The sequence below is a fragment of the Stegostoma tigrinum genome, chromosome 9, assembly GCF_030684315.1.
Source record: "Stegostoma tigrinum isolate sSteTig4 chromosome 9, sSteTig4.hap1, whole genome shotgun sequence".
Classification (NCBI taxonomy): Eukaryota; Metazoa; Chordata; class Chondrichthyes; order Orectolobiformes; family Stegostomatidae; genus Stegostoma; species Stegostoma tigrinum.
The window spans coordinates 22,510,404-22,529,471 of NC_081362.1; the positions used below are offsets into that span (position 1 = coordinate 22,510,404).

The 19,068-nt window shown below is 42.3% G+C and overlaps 2 protein-coding genes across 6 annotated transcripts in view; one reads left to right on the forward strand and one right to left on the reverse strand.

Annotated features, from left to right (window-relative positions):
- Positions 1 to 238: 238 nt before the first annotated feature.
- Positions 239 to 17,633, reverse strand: LOC125454933 (putative transcription factor Ovo-like 1). 4 transcript variants are annotated; one of them, XM_048536279.2, is made up of 4 exons: positions 17,136 to 17,633; positions 16,117 to 16,319; positions 14,953 to 15,139; positions 239 to 1,219 (listed from the first exon to the last, which is right to left on the reverse strand). In XM_048536279.2, exons 1-4 carry the CDS (start codon positions 17,233 to 17,235, stop codon positions 912 to 914), a joined length of 798 nt encoding a protein of 265 aa, XP_048392236.1. In that variant the 5' UTR covers positions 17,236 to 17,633; the 3' UTR covers positions 239 to 911. The 4 variants fall into 4 exon arrangements, with proteins under 4 accessions (XP_048392236.1, XP_048392237.1, XP_048392241.1 ...); XM_048536280.1 differs by having other exon boundaries at positions 239 to 1,183; positions 17,136 to 17,556; XM_048536284.1 differs by lacking the exon at positions 17,136 to 17,633 and adding an exon at positions 16,801 to 16,815.
- LOC125454934 (protein PET117 homolog, mitochondrial) overlaps positions 16,251 to 19,068 on the forward strand; it is a 42,382-nt gene continuing 39,564 nt past the window's right edge. The window contains exons 1-2 of one of the 2 annotated variants that reach the window (XM_048536285.2): positions 16,251 to 16,358; positions 17,221 to 17,402. The gene's annotated coding sequence lies outside the window, so the exon portion shown is untranslated. Of the gene's footprint in view, positions 16,359 to 16,995; positions 17,197 to 17,220; positions 17,403 to 19,068 lie in introns of those variants that run through there. The other variant, XM_048536286.2, reaches the window with a different exon arrangement.

Genomic DNA, 19,068 nt, shown 5'->3' on the forward strand with positions numbered 1-19,068 from the left:
CTGATCATTTTAAACTGTTTGTTCATGTAATTCTTAGCATGTGCTGGATTAATGCAATCTATGCAATTTTAAACAAGATGATCTTCAAAAACAAATCTAATGTTTTTTTCAAGAAATGAAGCAACTTTTGAAGTCTGGTTAAGAAGCTATAAAGTTAAAATCTCATTTTTTAGATAAACAGACTAGTAGAAAACAGCATACCATAAATTTCAATTCCTCTTTGTAATATAAAGTCTTTTTTAATAGTTTATACAGGACACTTTTTGGAATGTTATGCATTAAATTATCTGTATTGAATATTTCCTAAATTCTCCATATCAAAATAAGAGATCTGTACTGAATTTTGGAAATTCATACTACTTCCCTCGATATACAATTATTTTTCAAATTCAAACAGCTACAAATGAATAAAGTATATGCTTCTGTAGAAAAAGAATTGTACCCTTGAACCAACAAATTTAAAAGAAATGGTAAACAAGATATATCTTCAAAGAACACAACATACAGAGAAGAGTTGAAAAGCCCAAAGCACCATTCATACTCATAGCCCTTTGGTTAGCTGCAACCTGAAATGGCCTAGCAAATTGCATTAGATTGTATGCAAATTAAAAATAATTCAAGAAGGCAGCCCTACACCACCTCTATATTCTGAAACTGATAGCAATACCCAAATCTCAAGGATTTTTAAAAAAACATCTAGCCCTTTAGGGTACTGGACCAGTATCAAAAGTGTAAATGTTTACTATACTATATCCAGCAAATGGTTTTTAAAACAGTTTGTTTGCACCAGCAATTCAAAGTAATCTTCCCACTGTGTTTAATATGTCACTCACACTAACCATATGTTTTATTTAACCCGCAGTGCAAGTATCAAAGCTTCACCATCAACGCCACTTCCTCTTCTTTTGCTCCTATTCAGAATCCTTATTTTTGTCACTGTTGTGTAGCACCGAGCTGAGTTTATTCTGCAGAGCTGCAGCTATTTTCTTTGAAGTCTTTTTAAGTAGTGGGTTTTCAGGGTGATTCTGCTTCATGTGAAGGTAGAGGTCCTCTTGGTTGATGGCTGTGAACCCACATTCTTCACAGACATAGAGCTTTGCCCTTCTTTCCTTGTAGCTGTATTTCTGTGTCACTCCGTGGATCTTCTTGAGGTGTGATTCCAAGGAGCATCTCTGTGTAAAGGCTTTATGACAAAGGCTGCATTTATAAGGGCGAATTCCTGCACATCAAATATAGTTGACATTTTTAAATGACAGGCAATTAGCCAAAACTATGTCACAAACCTAATTTAACTCCACAAGCATATGCTCTCCCTTTCTAAAACTGTGAATTCAAGCAACAGATTAAAACAAGAAGTTTGGTGCTTCTTCCCTGAAAATTGCAGCTTTAAGAGAAACAATGTAACGCAGAACAGATTTTCCCATTAAAATTAAATTAAAGTAAAATGAGCAGGTCTTCTCATGTAAATGACCAGTTTCTAAGACTACATTTCTGGTCAAAAAGTAGGGAGGTCAACACAGGTAATGTTTTGGAGAGACTGGAAACCACCCCATCATCAGAATTTGCTGTACTGTTTATTAAAAGATGTGGGTAGGCACTAAAACCTTGTGAAGGAGAATTTGGAGTTGATAACAGCAGGGCCTTGGTTGGCTGGACAGTCTGGCAGAGTGATGCAGTCATACAGCATGGAAACAAATCCTTCAGTCCAACTCATCCATGTGGACCAAATTTCCCAAACTAACCTCGTCCCACTTGCCTGCATTTGGCCAACTCCCTCTAAACATTTTCCTTTTCATGTACCTGTCAAAATGTTATAACCATACCTGCATCTACCACTTCCTCTGGCAGTTTATTCCTTACACAAACCACCCTCTGTGGGAGAGTCTAGGACCGGGGCATGGCACATTTAAGGCAGATGGAAACAAATTTCTTCTCTGAGGGTAATTAATCTGTGGAATTCTTTACCACAGGGGGCTGTTGAGGCTCTGTCATTAAGTATATCCAAGGCTGAGATAGACAGATTTTTCATCAGTAAGACAATCAGGCATTATAGGGAAAAGACAGGAAAGTAGAGTTGAGGATTATGAAATCAGCCATGATTTCATTGAATGGCCCATCAGAGTCAATAAGCTGAATGGCCTATTTCTGCTCCTACCTGTAATGATTCTGGCACATCAATAAGATCAGTCTCCAGGGTTTGTTTGCTGAACAGGAAGAATGGATTATTTGGCTTAAAGTTGGGGGTCAACTTTTACACCAGGTATATGCAAAATGTATGATTTTTTTTGACCAGAAGTCAGAATCCCTCCAGTGTGGAAACAGGCCGTTTGGCCCAACAAGTCCACACCAACTCTCTGAAACGCATCCCACCCTGACTCCCCCACCTACTGTATCCCTGTATTCCCTCATGGCTAATCCACCTAACCTAGGCATCCCGAAACACTATGGGGAATTTAACATGGCAAATCCACCTAACATGCATATCTTTCAACTGAGAGAGGAAACTGGGGCACCCAAGAGGGAATCCACGCATACATTGGGAGAATGTGCAAACTCCAGACAGTCGCCCAAGGGTGGGATTGAGCCTGGGTCCCTGGCGCTGTGAAGCAGCAGTGCTAACCACTGAGCCAACCTGCTGCCCCTTGACTTTTGCACAAGACAGACCATTATGCATGTATATATAGTAGGCTCTTTTAGATATTTCTTTAAACATAAAATAAGAGAAAAGAAGCATGAACCCAACCTGTTCACAAAGGCCTCAGCACTTGAACAAACTGAGTGTAAGAATGGTACCTTTATACATAGGGCTGGTGAAAAGAATGTATACGCAAGAGGTTGAGAAAAGCTCAGAGACTGCTGAGTGACTATTCCAGTTAGAGAGGCAGAAGGTGGCTGAGAGATGCATGGAAGGACCCAGGAAAATGAGACAGAAAGAGGGAGAGAAAGAGTCATAGATTCACAGAATTACACAGCATGGAAGCAGACCCTTTGGTCCAACTCGTCCATGCTGACCAGATATTCTAAATTAATCTAGTCCCATTTGCTAGCATTTAGCCCATATCCCTCTAAACCCTTCCTATTCATCTACCCACCCAGGTGCGTTTTAAAGGTTATAGTTATACCAGCCTCCACCACTTTCTCTGGCAACTCATTTCCATACACGCATTATCTTCTGTGTGAAAATGTTATCCCATCAGTCCTTTTTAAATCTTACCCCTCTTACCTTAAACATATGCCCCTCTAGTTTTGGACTCCGCTACCCTGGAAAAAGACCTTGGCTATTCACCCTATTCATACCTCTCATGATTTTATAGACTTCAATGAGGTCACACCTCACCTTTGACACTCCAGTGAAAATAGCCCTAGCCTATTCAGTGTCTCCCTGTAGCTCAAACCTTCCTGCCCTGGCAACATCCTTGTAAATCTTTTCCGAACCCTTTCAAGTTTAACAACAACTTTCCAATAGCAGGGAGACCAGAATTGAATGCAGTATTCCAAAAGTGGCCTAACCAATGTCCTGTATAGCCGTGACAGGGAAAAAGAGAGAGAAGCAGTTGCATAAATAATTGACGAGGGAAAATAGGCACAAGGTGTCCAGATTGATAAAAGGTAGGTTGAAATAATAAGGGTGTTGTCAGTTTAGGTGGATTTTAACCCTCTGTTTGCCAGTTTTATCCTGCATGGATTGGTGATCAGATCCCTACAACAGTGGGATCAGATGGCTCATAGGCATGTCAGCTGTTTGCCCTGCATTGGCTCTAGGATTTACTAGGTTTATTTAGAGTTTTGCCTAGCAGATCTAAGGTTTGCTGAGGAGTGCAGCTCAAAGTAAATTAGCTGGAGTGTTGGAGCCACCAGCAGCTGCCTACTGGAAATATTCACCTTCCTGCCCCCCAATATTGACCTCCTCCCCATCCTCAAAACAATGTTCATCACACCCTACCTCACAAGCTCTCTCCTGATTCAGCTTCTGAAATCCCTGGATTTGATGAATGGTCAGGGGCATGCAGGGAGGGAGTGGGAGCCCATGAGGGTGAGTATGGAAGTGTGATGAAGAAGAGAGTAAGCATTTGATGGGAGAAGGTGTATTGGGTGAACACCATGAGAAGGATTGGGGGGGGGGGGAGAGGCTGCTGAACACTGTTGGGAAGGTGAACATTGACAGGTGGTGAATTGGGGGGAATGACAGTGACGGGGGGTGTGAGGGGTTAAACACAGTAGGGGAGCAAAGGGATCGCTGCATTGTCAGGGATAAACATTGTTGGAGGGATGAGAGGTTGAACATTCTTGTAGGGTAAGCAATGTCGGGAAAGAGGGCATGAACATTGTTGGGGTCAGGTAAGTGCTTGTGTTGTGTTGGGTGGACAGTGTTACTTACAAAAACAATGTCAGTCAATGACCTAAATATATCCAGTCACTCTTCATAATAAAAATGAGGAAGGAGAGATTGGATTACGTGGTGTTCAGGACAGCCCTATCCAAGTGTTTGTGGAGGTTTCAGCAGTTCTGGCAATGGATTTTGTTTTTATGTGTGCACAGAGCTAAGAATATTGACCTTTTCAACTTGTTTATAAAGTGTTCCTTATTAGAGGTTTAAATAATTACAGGGAGCGGGTTCCTGGATCCATTATTTTTGCAACACTGAATCTAGGAGTCGAAGGGATTCATATACCTTTACTCAGAGTTGGAGACTGATAGAAAATCTGAGGAAGAGGCTACTTTTGGTTGCTGGGAGTTTAAGCCAAGTGCTGGAATTTAAGAATTTAAATATTAATTATTTTTCTCTTTTGCATGCTTAAAATTAAGGGGACGATAGATTTTTTTTTCAATATAAGGTTGTATTTAGAGCTTCATCTTTAAGGCCCTACAAGATACAAAATAGACTTTATGTTCTTCCAGCATAGTCTGTCAGCAACAATCAGGCCACAACACTGGATTTGAGAAAAGTGTAGCTCTTTTTAGGCAAGTCTACGTTAGCAAATTTTTAAGGGGTTTTGATGGCAGTCAGTGGAGTGGTGTGATCCTCCTGTCAGCTGTGGGAGCAATTGACTCTCCATGGAGATTATGCCTGCATGAGGTGTGTTTGAATCCTCATACCAGACTGTTTGGATTGGTTAGAGAGACAGTTAGAGTCACAAGGAGCATAGTGAAGGCACAGAGAGTGATCGTTAGTAGATTTAGAGAGGTGGTCACACCCCAGGTTCAGTCAGATAGATGGTGAGTACTGCAGGAGTCTCCTGTGGCTGTTCCTCTCTCAAACAGGTATATGTTTTGGGTACTGTTGAGGGGCATACTCTCTCAGAGGAAAGTAGAAGTGACAGCGAATCTTGGGAACGAAGAATGAATCTTCTGTTAAGCAGGGTTTGTCAAAGTTCAAAAGAATAAGCGTTATAGGGGGCTCCCCTGTCAGGGGCACAGCCATGAGATTCTGTGGCAGTGATTGAGACTTTAGGATAACATGTTGTCACCTGGTGCGAAGGTCAAGGGTGTCTCAAAGCCGTTGCAGCATATTTTCAAAGAGAAAGTGAAAAGCCAGAAGTTGTTGCACACGTTGGTAAGAACGACATAGTTAGGGAAAAGGTCGAGGCTTTGCAGATTGAATATAGAAAGTTAGGAAGGATGTTAACAAGCAGAATCTCAAAGGTAGTAATCGCTGGATTACTGTTGGTGCCATGCACTATTGAGAGTAAGAATAAGAATATAAGGTAGATCTATGCATGACTCAGGAACTGGTGCAGGGAGCAAGGATTCAGATTTTTGCACAGAGACCTGTATCAAAGGGATGGTTTTCATCTGGACTGGGGGTGATCAATATCCTGGCAAGTTGATAGGCTAGTTCTATTCGGGAACCTTTAAACTCGTAGGGAGGGGGAGTGAGGAGATCTTAAGTAGTTGTAAGAATAGAGAGACAAATGAGGATGGTTCTGAAGTTAAAGAGAGCAAAATAATCAGAAAAGGCAGACAAGAGCAAGTCTGAGAATGATACAACTATGAGGAATTAGACTGCATGTTTTTCAATGCAAGGAGTCTTACTGGTAAGGGCATGTATGGGAACATGGGACTGGGACATCATAGCTATGACAGAAACATGGCTGAGGGAGGGATAGAATTAGCAGTTCAATGTTCCAGGCTACAGATGGTTTAGGAAGAATAGAAGGGGAGGCAAGAGAGGAGGAGTAACAGTGTTTTTAATTATGGAAAACATTATGGCTGTACTTAGAGAGGATATTTCCGAGGGATCGTCCAGTGAAGCTATATCGGGGAAACTCAGAAATAAGAAGAGGATGATCACCTTGATAGGATTTTACTATTGACATCCCAATAGTCAGCAGGAAACTGAGCAACAAATATGTAGCGAGATTGCAGCTTTATGTAAGAATAATAGGGTCATAGGAGTAGGCTATTTTAACATTTTAAAGATAGATTGGGACTGCCATCGTGTTCAGGGGTTGGATGGTGAGGAATTTGTTTAAGGTGTTCAAGAAAATTTTATCAATATGTAGATATACCTAATACAGAAGACAAGTTTTGACAGAAGGAGATAGGTATTCTCAAAAGTTGATTGGGTAGTCTGTTTGCAGGTAAAGGAACATCTGGCAAGTGGAAGACTTTCAAAAGTGAGACAACAAGAGTTCAGACGCATTATGTTCCTGTTAGAGTGAAGGGTAAAAGAGTGAGGAACAATGGAAGAATAAAGATAATGATGCTCTTGTCAAGAATAAGGAGGCATATGTTAGGTATAGACAATTGGGATCAACTGAATCTCTTAAAGTATAAGGGGTGTAGGAGCATTCATAAGAGGGAAATCAGGAGGGCAAAAAGGGATTATGAGATAGCCTTGGCAGATAAGGTTAAGGGTAATGTAAAGAGATTTTACAAATACATTAAGAGCAAAAGAACAAATGAAGAGAGATTAGAGCCCCTCAAAGATCAACGAGGTCATCTATGTGTGGAACCACAGGATATACTAAACAAATATTTCCTGTCAGTTTTCACTATGGAGGAAGACATGGCAGATAGACAATTGGGGGAAATAACTATTGATGTCTTGTAAACAGTCAACAGTGGAGGTCTTATAAAAGGGGGATAAATCTCCAGAGCCTAATCAATTATATCCCGGGACATTGTGGAAAATTGCGAAGAAATTACAGGGCCCCTAGCAGAAATATTTGTTTCATCTATAGCATGCTGGAGGACTTGGGGATGGCTAATCTTGTGCCTTTATTTAAGAAAGGCTGTTAGTAGAAGCCTTGGAAATAAGGACCAGTGAGGCTGACATCACTGGTGGGTAAATTGTTGGAGGGGATTCTGAGAAATAGGATTTACATGCATTTGGAGTGGCAGGGACTGATTAGGGATAGTCAGCATGGCTAGGTGCTTGAGATATCATGTCTCAAACACGATTGAGTTTTTTTGAGGACATAACCAAGAAGATTGATTAGAGGAGGGAGGTAGATATCATCTACATGGACATTAGTGAAGCCTTTGACAAGCTTCCAAATGATAGTCTGATTAGTAAAGTTAGATTGCATGGGATTCAGGGTGAGCTCGTCAATTGGGTGGAAAATTGGCGGGTGACCAGTGGTGTTCTGTGGGGATTGTTGCTGGTTTCACTGTTGTTTGTCATTTATCTAAACTATTCAAGTAAGAACTTAGGAGGCATGATTGGTAAGTTTGCAGATGACAGCAAATTTGGTGATATAGTCGACAATGAAGATGGTTAATTAAGATTACAAAGGAATCTGGATCAATTGGGCAAATGGGCTGAGGAGTGGCAGATGGAGTTTAAGTTGGATAAATGCGAGGTATTGCATTTTGGTAAACAAACAAGGGTAGGACTTATCCAGTTAATTGTAGCATTTTTGAACAGAGACTCCTCTAAAGGTTTAGGAACACAATTATTTGAAAGTTGCGTCAAAGGTAGACAGGGTGGCAAAGAATGCTTGCCTTCATTGCTTGGACAATTGAGTATAGGGGTTGGAACATCATGTTGAGGTTGTACAACACGTTGGTGAGGCCTCTTCTGGAGTAATGTGTACAATCCTGGTCACCCTGCTATAGGAAGGATATTATTAAATTGGAGAGAGTTCAGAAAACATTTACCAGGATGAGGCTGGGATTGAAGGGTATGCCTTATGAGGAGAGGCTGGATAGGTTGGAACTGTTATTACTGGAGCATAGGTTGTTGAGAGGTGACCTTATAGAGGTTTATAAAATCATGAGGGGTGCAGATATGGTGAATAGCAAAGGTCTTTTCCCTAGGATTGTGGAGTTCAAAACCAGGGAGCATATTTTTAAGGTGAGAGGAGAAAGATTTAAAAGGGACCTGAAGTGCAACAGAGGGTGGTTCGTATGTGGAATGAACTGCCAGAGGAAGTGGTAGATGCAGGTACAGTTACAACATTTAGAACACATTTGCGCAGGTACATGAATAGGAAACGTTTAAAGGGACATGGGCCAAATGCAGGCAAGTGGGACTAGTTCAGTTTTGAAAAACTGGTCGGCATGGATGAGTTGGTCTGAAGAGTCTGTTTCTGTACTGTAAGACTCTCTGACTGTACAAGCTGAAGACAGACTTTAAGGGTGGCATTTTCAATTCCTGATGAGAAAGCAAACATGGCTTCAGCAGAAGTCTCCCTGGTTTCTGCATAGAATGGCAAGTGAACAACTTAGATGACAATGAAAGATAAAGGCTAATAACTTCTGTACTGTCATCTTAACAACTGATTTAAAAACCATCTGTGTGAAAATGAATTCAGAAAGACAGGGGGTTAGAAACTGTGTTTTTGTAGGAACTCTGGAATTAACTGGATGGATTGAGGTAGTCTTTACTCATCTCAGATATTCCTGTAATTGGTGATCAGAGTTAGTTGGCTGAACTAGGTCTAGTTATCCTTCAACCAACATGACTACAATATTGCTGAAAAAGAAGCATATCTTGTAAAGATTTTCATTTTGTAGTCATCAACACAATTCACAAAAATACCAATTTAAGGGGAAAATAAGCATTTATCTTGTGTGAGAGAAGAGTGCTGAATGGTTAGTAAGTGGACTCTGTTTACATTGAGAATGTATCACTTATTGATGATTGACAGCTAACTGCCAGGCTTTGTTTAAATTTTAAATCAGACAGGTTAACTAGTCCAGGAATTGTCTTGAGAAATGAATCAATAAATGCCTGTCACCTTTTCTGTTGAATTACTTTATATGTATATGCTCTTTCTGTCTGCATAGAATGGGGCCCTATTACCAAATGAATGCAAGATAAAATGTTTCAACAAAATGTGCTTTTTTTAAGTTATACTAAAGTGCTGTATTTTAAGAAGACTATAAACAATTGTTATCTGGTCATTATTATATTGCTGTTTGTAGAAGATTGATGTGTGCAAATTATCTGCTGAACTTTTTTCAGAAGTAATTATACTTCAAAAGTATTTAATTAGCTATAAGTTGATTTGAGATGTTCCAAGGTCATATAATACATCAAGTTCCTTTTTTATTTCATAACCTGATGTTCCACGTAACATTGCTGCTCACAATCCTCTCAGCAGACGTTGCAATGCAGGGAATGTCTTTCATAGTTAACTTGGTGAATTACTGTAGTGCAACCAATGTAGTGCAACCATGGCAAATTGCCAATGGCAGGATGGATGTTACATTCAGTGACAGTAACACTGATCAGACAAACAGCATGGGTCCCACTGCAGCTGCACCCATCCTGGTAAGTGGGGAGGATTCAAGCGCACTATTAGTTTCAATTGAAACTTTTCAGCTCCTTGCAAAACTTCTCAGAATTCACATCAACCTGATTGGTATTTAATTTGGGCAGTCCATTCAGATTATTTGATATTTCTTGGAAGACTATTGACATTTCGTGAAGATTATTTGGTTTGTGTTACAAGATTACTCATTTGTTACTGGCCTTATTGTATTATTAAATGTTGTTGTAAGAGTTTGCTTTGTGTTGTTTAGATTTTTTTTGTACTTGTGTTTTTTATTTTCATGACCAGGATTTTCTGGTGAAATTATTTTAGCAAATTAACAGATCCATTTTAAACATGAATCCCAACAGGCACAATAAAGTTAAAAAAGTAAAATCCAATGGAAACCTTGTCTTCTGAATTACAAAATATCACTGATAAAACAATTCATACATTTACTGAGCATACATTCTGGTTGTTTTTCCTTTAATTTTCTCTCAACAATTTTTACCCCTCTCTTCATATTGGTGTCGAGTCCTTACTGGAGTCAAATGCAAGTCATGTACGTCACTTTTTCCCTCAATTATTTGTAATTTTTCGTGGTGATGTTGGCTCATAATGTGCAAATCAGCCCAGTATACCTGGTCCTTATGCAGCATTCATTTGTGTGCAGGTATCTTTCAGTTTCAGTGGCCGGAAAACTCTATCTAATCTTTTCCTGACTGAACAAGTTGACTGTCTCATTTCCTATATTACAACAATAATTGCGCTTCAAAAGTGCTATAAAGTGGTTTGACGCATTGTGAGATCATGAAAGGCATTACATAAACACAAATTAACACAGAAAGAGATAGTAAGAACTGCAGACGCTGGAGTCAGAGCTAACACAGTGTGGAGCTGGAGGAAGACAGCAGGGCAGGCAGCATCAGAGGAAAAGGAAAGTTGACACTTTGGGTTGGAACACTTCTTCACAGAAAATTGGACACATGGAGGACATTCAGCCTCTGAGATCTGCTTTGCCATTCAATAGGATCTAACTGGGGCTTTAACTCCATTTTCGTGTCCGTAACCTTTGATTCCATAATAGATAAAAAAGCTGTCTAACTCGGCCTTGAATATATTGAAGGGTCCAGCCTCTACAGCTCTCCCTGGAAAATTCCAAAGATTAACAATGCTTTGGAAGAACAAATTTCTACTCACCTCCATCTTAGTTTTAGATTCACCTGCAAGGGAAACAGCATCTCAGCACTGACTTTATCAAGCCCACTTACAAATTCTTTCAACCTCCTCAAACTATAGAGTCACATAGCATGGAAACAAACTCTTTATCCCAACTCATCCAGGCCAATCAGGTTTCTGAAACTGAATTGGTCCCATCTGCTTGTGTTTGATCCATATCCCTCTAAACCATTGTTATCCATGTACCAGTCTAAATGTCTCTTAAATGTCGTAATTCTACCCGCCTCGACCACTTGCTGCGGCAGCTTAGTCAATATATGCATTACCCACTGTGTGAAAAAGCTGCCAGTCAGGTCCTTTATAAATCTGCCTCTCTCACTGTATATCTATGCCCTCTAGTTTTGGACAATCCTCCCTGGGGAAAAGACTTTGGCTATTCATCTTGCCTATGACCCTCATGATTTTATAAACCTCTATGGGGTCACCCCTCAGCCTCAAAAATGTCCCAGCCTCCCCTTATAGAACATAGAACAATACAGCGTCCTTTGGCCCTCGATGTTGCGCCGAACTGTGAACTAATCTAAGCCCCTCCCCCTACACTATCCCATCATCATCTATATGCTTGTCCAAGGACTGTTTAAATGCCCTTAACGTGGCTGAGTTAACTACATTGGCAGGCAGGGCGTTCCACGCCCTTACCACTCTGAGTAAAGAACCTGCCTCTGACATCTGTCTTAAATCTATCACCCCTCAATTTGTAGATATGCCCCCTTGTACAAGCTGAAGTCATCATCCTTGGAAAAAGACTCTCACTGTCCAATCCTCTAATCATCTTGTATGTCTCTATTAAATCCCCTCTTAGCCTCTTTCTCTCCAATGAGAACAGACCCAAGTCCCTCAGCCTTTCTTCATAGGGACTGCGCTCCAGACCAGGCAACATTCTGGTAAATCTCCTCTGCACCTTTTCCAATGCTTCCACATCCTTCCTGTAATGGGGGCGACCAGAACTGCACGCAATATTCCAAATGAGGCTGCATTAGCGTTTTGTACAGCTGCAGCATGACATCATGGCTCTGGAACTCACCCTCTACCAATAAAACCTAACACACCGTAAGCCTGCTTAACAGCATCATCAACCTGGGTGACAACTTTCAGGGATCTATGTACATGGACACCAAGATCACTCTGCACATCCACACTACCAAGAATCTTACCATTGACCTAGTATTCTGCCTTCCTATTATTCCTCCCAAAGTTAACCACCTCACATTTATCCGCATTGAACTCCATTTGCCACCTTTCAGCCCAGTTCTGCAGTCTATCCAAGTCTCCCTGCAACCTGCAACATTCTTCCACACTGCCCACCACTCCACCAACTTTAGTGTCATCTGCAAACTTACTAACCCATCCACCCATGCCAGCGTCCAAGTCATTTATAAAAATGACAAACAGCAGTGGTCCCAAAACAGATCCTTGAGGCACACCACTAGTGACCTTACTCCAGGCTGAATATTTTCCATCAACCATCACTCGTTGCCTTCTTACAGAAAGCCAGTTTCTAACCCAAACTGCTAAATCTCCCTCAATCCCGTGCCTATGTATTTTCTCCAATAGCATCCCATGAGGAACCTTATCAAAGGCTTTACTGAAGTCCATGTACACCACATCAACTGCCCTTCCCTCATCCACATGCTTGGTCACCTTCTCAAAAAACTCAATGAGGTTTGTGAGACACGACCTGCCCTTGACGAATCCATGCTGACTATCTCCAATCAAATTGTTGCATGCTAGATGATTATAAATCCTATCTCTGATAATCCTTTCCAAAACTTTTCCTACAACAGACGTAAGGCTCACAGGTCTATAATTACCTGAGTCATCCCTACTGACCTTCTTGAACAAGGGCATAACATTTGCAATCCTCCAGTCCTCAGGTACTAAACCTGTAGACAATGAGGACTCAAAGATCAAGGCCAAAGACTCCGCCACCTCCTCCCTAGCTTCCCAGACAATCCTCGGAAAAAATCCCATCTGGCCCAGGGGATTTATCTACCTTCACACCCTCGAGAATTGATGACACCTCCTCCTTACTAACCTTAATCCTTTCAATTCTAGTAGCCCATAACTCAGTCATCTCCTCTACAACATCCTCCTGTTCCTCAGTGAAAACATGAGAAATAATCATTTAGCACCTCTCCAATCTCCACAGAGTCCACACACAACTTCCCACTTCTGTCTTTGACTGGCCCTATTCCTACGCTAGTCATACTCGTATTCCTCACATACCTATAGAAAGCTTTAGGGTTCTCCTTTATTCTACCTGCTAATGTCTGCTCATGTCCCCTCCTTGCTCTTCTAACTAATCTGTAACTCTCCATCGCCTCATCTGAACCATCTCGTCTCATCGTCACATAAGCCTCCCTCTTCCGCTTAATAAGAGATTAAATTTCTTTAGTAAACCACGGTTCCCTTACCTTATTGCTTCCTCCCTGCCTGACAGGGACATACCTATCAAGGACACGCAATATATGTTCCTTAAACCAGCTCCACATTTTGATTGTCCCCATCCCCTGCATTTTGCTAACCCATTCTATGCCTCCTAGGTCTTGTCCAATTGCATTATAATTGCCCTTCCCCCATCTATAACTCTTGCCCTGTGGCATGTTCCTATCCCTTTCCATCGCTAAACTAAACATAACCAAATTATGGTCACTCTCTCCAAAGTGCTCACCTGCCACTAAATCAAACACCTGGCCTGGTTCATTACCAAGTACCAGATCCAGTGTGGCCTCCCCTCTTGTCGGCCCTTCGACATACTGTGTCACGAAACCCTCCTGCACACATTGGATTAAAAACTAATCCATCCAACGTACTAGAGTTATAGCATTTCCAGTCAATGTTAGGGAAGTTAAAGTCTCCCATAATGACCACCCTGTTCTTTTCACTCCTGCCCAGAATAGTTTTGCCAATCCTCTCCTCCACATCCCTGGAACTTTGTGGAGCCCTATAAAAAACTCCCAGCAGTGTTACCTCTCCTCTCCTGTTTCGGACCTCAGCCCATACCACCTCAGTAGACGAGTCCTCATGAAACGTTCTTTCAGCCACCGCTATACTGTCCTTGACTAACAAAGCCACACCTCCGCCTCTTTTACCACCTTCCCTGACCTTAATGAAAGATCTAAACCCTGGAACCTACAACATCCATTCCTGACCCTGCTCTATCCATGTCTCCGAAATGGCCACAACATCGACGTCCCAGGTACCTATCCATGCTGCAAGCTCACCTACCTTATTCCGGATACTCCTGGCGTTGAAGTAGACACACTCAAATCCAGCTTGCTGTCTGCCAGCACACTCCTGTGACAGTGAGGTCCTGTCCATGTCCTCCCTACACTCATCCTCCTGTGTACTAGAACTACTGCTCAGCTTTCCATCCCCCTTCTGAGCTAGAATAACTCAAACTTTCCAGTCTCTGCAACATCCTCGTAAATTTTTTGCACCCTTTCTAAAACTCTGCCCTCCTACAGGAAGTCAGAATTGTACTTCAGTTCTCCAAACATGACCTTGTCAATGTCTTGTACAGCTGTAACATGTTACTTTGAAGGTGGCCAGGCAAGTTGAAACAACTATTAACATGGCTTGTAGAATCCTTGGGTACATGCCTGAGATCAAAGGGCATAAATTTAAGTTGAGGAGCAAGTGTTTTAGTGGAGATCGGAGAAAGCATATTTCACCTAGAAGATGGTATTCATATGGAACGTGCTACCTGAGGGGGTGGTGGAGGCAGCTGCTCTCCCAAAACTGAAGACGTATCTGGATGAGCACTTAAAATGCCAGGGCACCACAGGCCACGGACCAAATGGCAGGTAAATGAAAGTAGTGAAGTTTGGTATTTGTTGGCTGGCATAAATATGATGGCCCGAATGGCCTGTTTCTATGTTGTGTGACTTAATGACTCTTAATTATTGACACAATTTCTCGACTTGGCACGACTGCCGCTTGAGTCGCGAGCAAATGCGAACAGAACTACAAGTCCCAGCAGGCACATGGGCGGGGTTTACGGATGACGTACCGGTGTGCGTCCTGACGTGCCGCTTCAGATCGAAGGTGTCATTGAAGCCTTTGCCGCAGTACGTACACAGGTGACGTTTCACCTGGCTGTGACACTTCAGGTGCCGGTTGAGCATGCGCTGTAGCCGGAAGCCTTTACTGCACACCTGGCAGCGGAAGGTGGCGTCGCTGGACTCCCCAGTGGTGATCTGTGAGAGGGGACAAAAGCCCGAATTAGACACACCGTTAGCTTCAGCAACGTCTGTAGAAAAAGCGACCTAAAGGGCGCTGTAAAAGAAACAGACAAAGATAGGGTTTCCCCCTTGCCCCACAAGTTTTGAAATAACTAAGTAAAGCCGAAGAACGAACCTATTCAGTTTTGACCTTGTCGAAGTTCTTCAGACACTGCCTGACTGGATATTTTTTGGATTTGACTATATTTGCATACCGCAAGCAATAATAATTTTGGGTGTCAGAGTAGTATATGCTGTGCAACTAGAATAATTTTTGACCTTTCACCTCCCAAAAAAATCAACGTCATATTTCAAATAAATTAATCTTGCTGTTAGCATCCGAATTCTCCTCTATGTTAATCGTGAATTTAAATAAAAATTGTTACGTTAGCATATTTATCAAATAGGGTGGCAGTGTACAATGACAATGTAAATTTTACAGGGCCTTTTAAGTTTCATACTTACATTATATACAAAATACTGCCTCACCATAAAGCTAATAATTGAACATGAAGAAATAATGTATAAAGACATGGTGTCTGAGAGTGTACTGTTTGTTTATGACACAGTATATTACAGTGTAATCTGAAATAATATAACTGTTTTTACACTTGATCTTAAGTATTCTGAAAATGTATTTTAGTTATATCATTTCAGTTTATACATTATGTTGAATTTAAAATAATGCAGACCTGAGATCATATTCGTATTGTACTTAATGTGTAAACTGGAATCATATAATTTCGTTTTGCTGAGCAATGTTCGATATGTTCTATTTCAAGAGGGCAGCGAAGGTAATTTTTCTCAAACTGGGCGATGATCCGTCTTCATGTCTTGTGGCCCCCTGCCTGATCTCCATCGGGGTCTCGTACCGGACACTGGCCCAAGTTTTCTCTCTTTCCACTAATCTCGCCTATTAATGATTAACCGGAGTCTAACGATAGCCGGCTCACCTTGATTTTCGTTCGCAAGACACTGCGCTTTTTGCATTCCGGTCCCAGAACTTGCTCCTCTGCATTCTCTTGGTCCGGTTCGGTCTTGTAGAGGAGGCGGGGCTCGCTCGAATCGTTCAGAAGTTTGTCCAAACCAGTTGTTCCGGGTGGTGGATCCTGGGTCTTTCTTTCTTCTTCGTAACTCAGAAAGCAGTTCAAATTGACTGAAAAAAAGAGAAAACAAGACATTACACAATAGCCTGGTTAGTCAGCAGGGTGTTTGGATGGGGAGCTCATGTGTTAAGCCAGTTTAAACAATGAACTAAGACATTTTTTTTCCCTCTTTTCTTGGCTTGTTTGAGTTTGGGGTGTTGCCTGGCTCCGCAAGCCTCTCTTATCAGCGTTTGACTGTTAGGAATGCAACATAATACCCTTTAAAGAGCGGTGGTGGGGAGATAGAGCCGGAGCTCGGGTTCCGTTATGTTTACACTGGGAAGGTGCAGCTAAAGCCAACAGTGGGGCCCCGTTTGGAAGCCTCGGAGCCGGCCCGAGTGCTGCGAACAGGTTGATGACTGATGGAATCAGGAGGAACACGGAGTACACCCTGTAATGCAAACATAGACTGCCTATCTTTTGTTTTTCCCACACTGCCCCCCACCCCCCACAGGATTGCTGAATCCGGGAGCATTAAAAAAAATACACAACGTTTCAAAGTGCGGTGCCTCCTTAGCAGAGGGAAGCCTGTCTCCACATAAAGGAGATTTTTTTTAACCTTGCGAGCGGATGAATTGCTTCGCTGCTTTTCAGTTTTCAAGAGATTGCACCTTGTACTGCAGTGAGAGTGCCTGGAACACAGCGCCATCCCCTAATCCCATATAGAAGGGACTTTTTAAAAAAATTGTTAGGACTTGGTCGATCTCAGTTCTCTCTCCTCCCCTCCCCTCCGTTTCTGTTTCCCAATCTCTCAGCCTCCCTCTCTCTCTCTCTGTCTCCTCTATACCCTGGTCTAACCTGCTCGCTTTTCAGATCCTCCCTGCTACCTGGTATGTAGGTGTCGGCTCTCTCTTCGTCTGGCAGCTCATTCCAGTCTCGGACCTCCGGGTAAGGCTCTTTTCTTTTTACCAGGAAAGCTCTGGGCATGGTGTAAACGCTGGGCAGGCGGCGATGAGGATAGACAAGGAGCCGGATTCCCTCCTGCTTCCACCTGACCCCTTCCTTTTCATCCGAACCGGATCCTCCCTCAGCAAGTTCCAGGTGTTTTCCACATAAAACAGGCGGCTGTTTGTTCCTTAATCTCCCTGAAAGCGGTATGTTTATATGTGTGTGTTTGTGGTGGTGGTGGGGTGGGGGGGCGAAAGAGACGGGGTTCAGGTAAAACCCCACTCTCACCTGACCAGCTACCTTTGCCGTAACAGGGAAAAAAGTTTGCTCCAGGAATTGAAAATACAACAGGAAATTTAGGAGGGCGCATGCGTGCTGAGAAAATAACGGTGTCAACAAGCCCTTGTACCTGTTGGACCGGTTGGTGCAGCTTCGTCTTGGTTTCCCTGCCTCTCTCGTACACCAAGCTTTTGCAAAATGTCCAACTAGGCGCAGACCTTTTGTTCTCTTTTCAACGTTATATGGACGAGACTTTGCTCACCTGCAGGAGGAAGCGGACAGACATGATCACAAACCGACCGAGCAACGCTAACATTAATGGTTGAACGGTTTTCCTTCAACGCCCCCCTTCTCTTTCTGTCCCATACATTTCTTTAAATCTGTTGTTCAAACTGCGGGCACCCTGTCGGGACTTTTTTTTGTTAAAAAAGGGCTCTTGTACGAGTTTGAGCACTACCTGCTTTTAATCAGTGTAGATGCAGACAAACCTGGATCTGAAAATGCCTCGGAGGGTTTAGCAGCCTTTTTTTCCTGTGAAGATGAAATCTGAGATCATATTAGCCCCCTCCCGTGTGTGCGAGGGCTGGCCCATCCACGAGGGAGGGGGAACAATCCGCTGCCGGCACTGTTAGAAAGTTCACGAAACTTTCTCCCTCTCCCCAGCTTCAACACCCCCGCATGACCTTGCAAAACTCAAATTCGGCGGTAGATCTTGCCACCGATTCCATGCAACGGCGACTATTTGTGTGCATTTAACCGCCAGGATGTTGCTTAGGTAAACGCACACTGCTAGGTAAATGGGATGAGTCGACGTTCATGTATCTATCTCTGCAGTTTTCGGTTATGCATATGAAAAAAAAGCAGCTCCCCTCTAGCTGACTATTCTAGTAACTATCTTCCAGCACTGTGTTGGTTCAGAAACCTTCAGTTATAGTGAGGAATTCTCTAACAACTAACAGTGGATTAATATTACATGTGCACCCTGAAACACTCGGCCTATGTTTGTTAAAATGGAAGTTTTCTTCGTTAGAGTCGACACGCAAGTTTACACCGACAAGAGGTGTAAATAATTTTACAGTAGCAGTTGAGAAACCTAACGTACGTCTCTTTAAAACACGCTATTCTGCACCACTTATCTTTTCATCTAACTGCCAAGGAATAACTGCCTTTAGCGGCTAACGATGCCTGGGGGGGGGGGGGGCGGGGGGGTTGATGTTTTGTTATAGCAATGTTCAGATCGTCCAAAGTACTTATTGTTTTGAATTGTTGCACGGATACACAAGAAAAATCCTAAAATGCGACATATAAAACCGTTAGCAATCTGGCCATGCAGAACAGAGTCTCTCGAGAAATTCTTTTTAACTGATGATGGAACATTATTTAAAAGGAGCGTGGATTGTCGGAATTTTTTTTTTAAAAAGCCAAATACTACCAATGCTGGAAATCTGAAATCAAAACAGAAAATGCTGACAAAACTCGGTATACCTGGCAGCATCAGTAGAGAGAAAAACAAGAGTTTACGTTCCAGGTCTGTGGCCTTTCGTTAGAACTGATATTCGGTTCTGAGAAAACATCTGTTTCTGTCTTTTCGAG

Excerpts from the sequence above, each read along its gene's own strand:
- LOC125454933 (XM_048536279.2), bottom strand. The coding sequence starts at position 17,235 with ATGCCCAGAGCTTTCCTGGTAAAAAGAAAAGAGCCTTACCCGGAGGTC. Across the intron at positions 16,320-17,135 it reads AGCCGACACCTACATACCAG|TCAATTTGAACTGCTTTCTG; the intron begins GTAGCAGGGAGG and ends TCTTTTTTTCAG. Across the intron at positions 15,140-16,116 it reads TCTTGCGAACGAAAATCAAG|ATCACCACTGGGGAGTCCAG; the intron begins GTGAGCCGGCTA and ends CCCCTCTCACAG.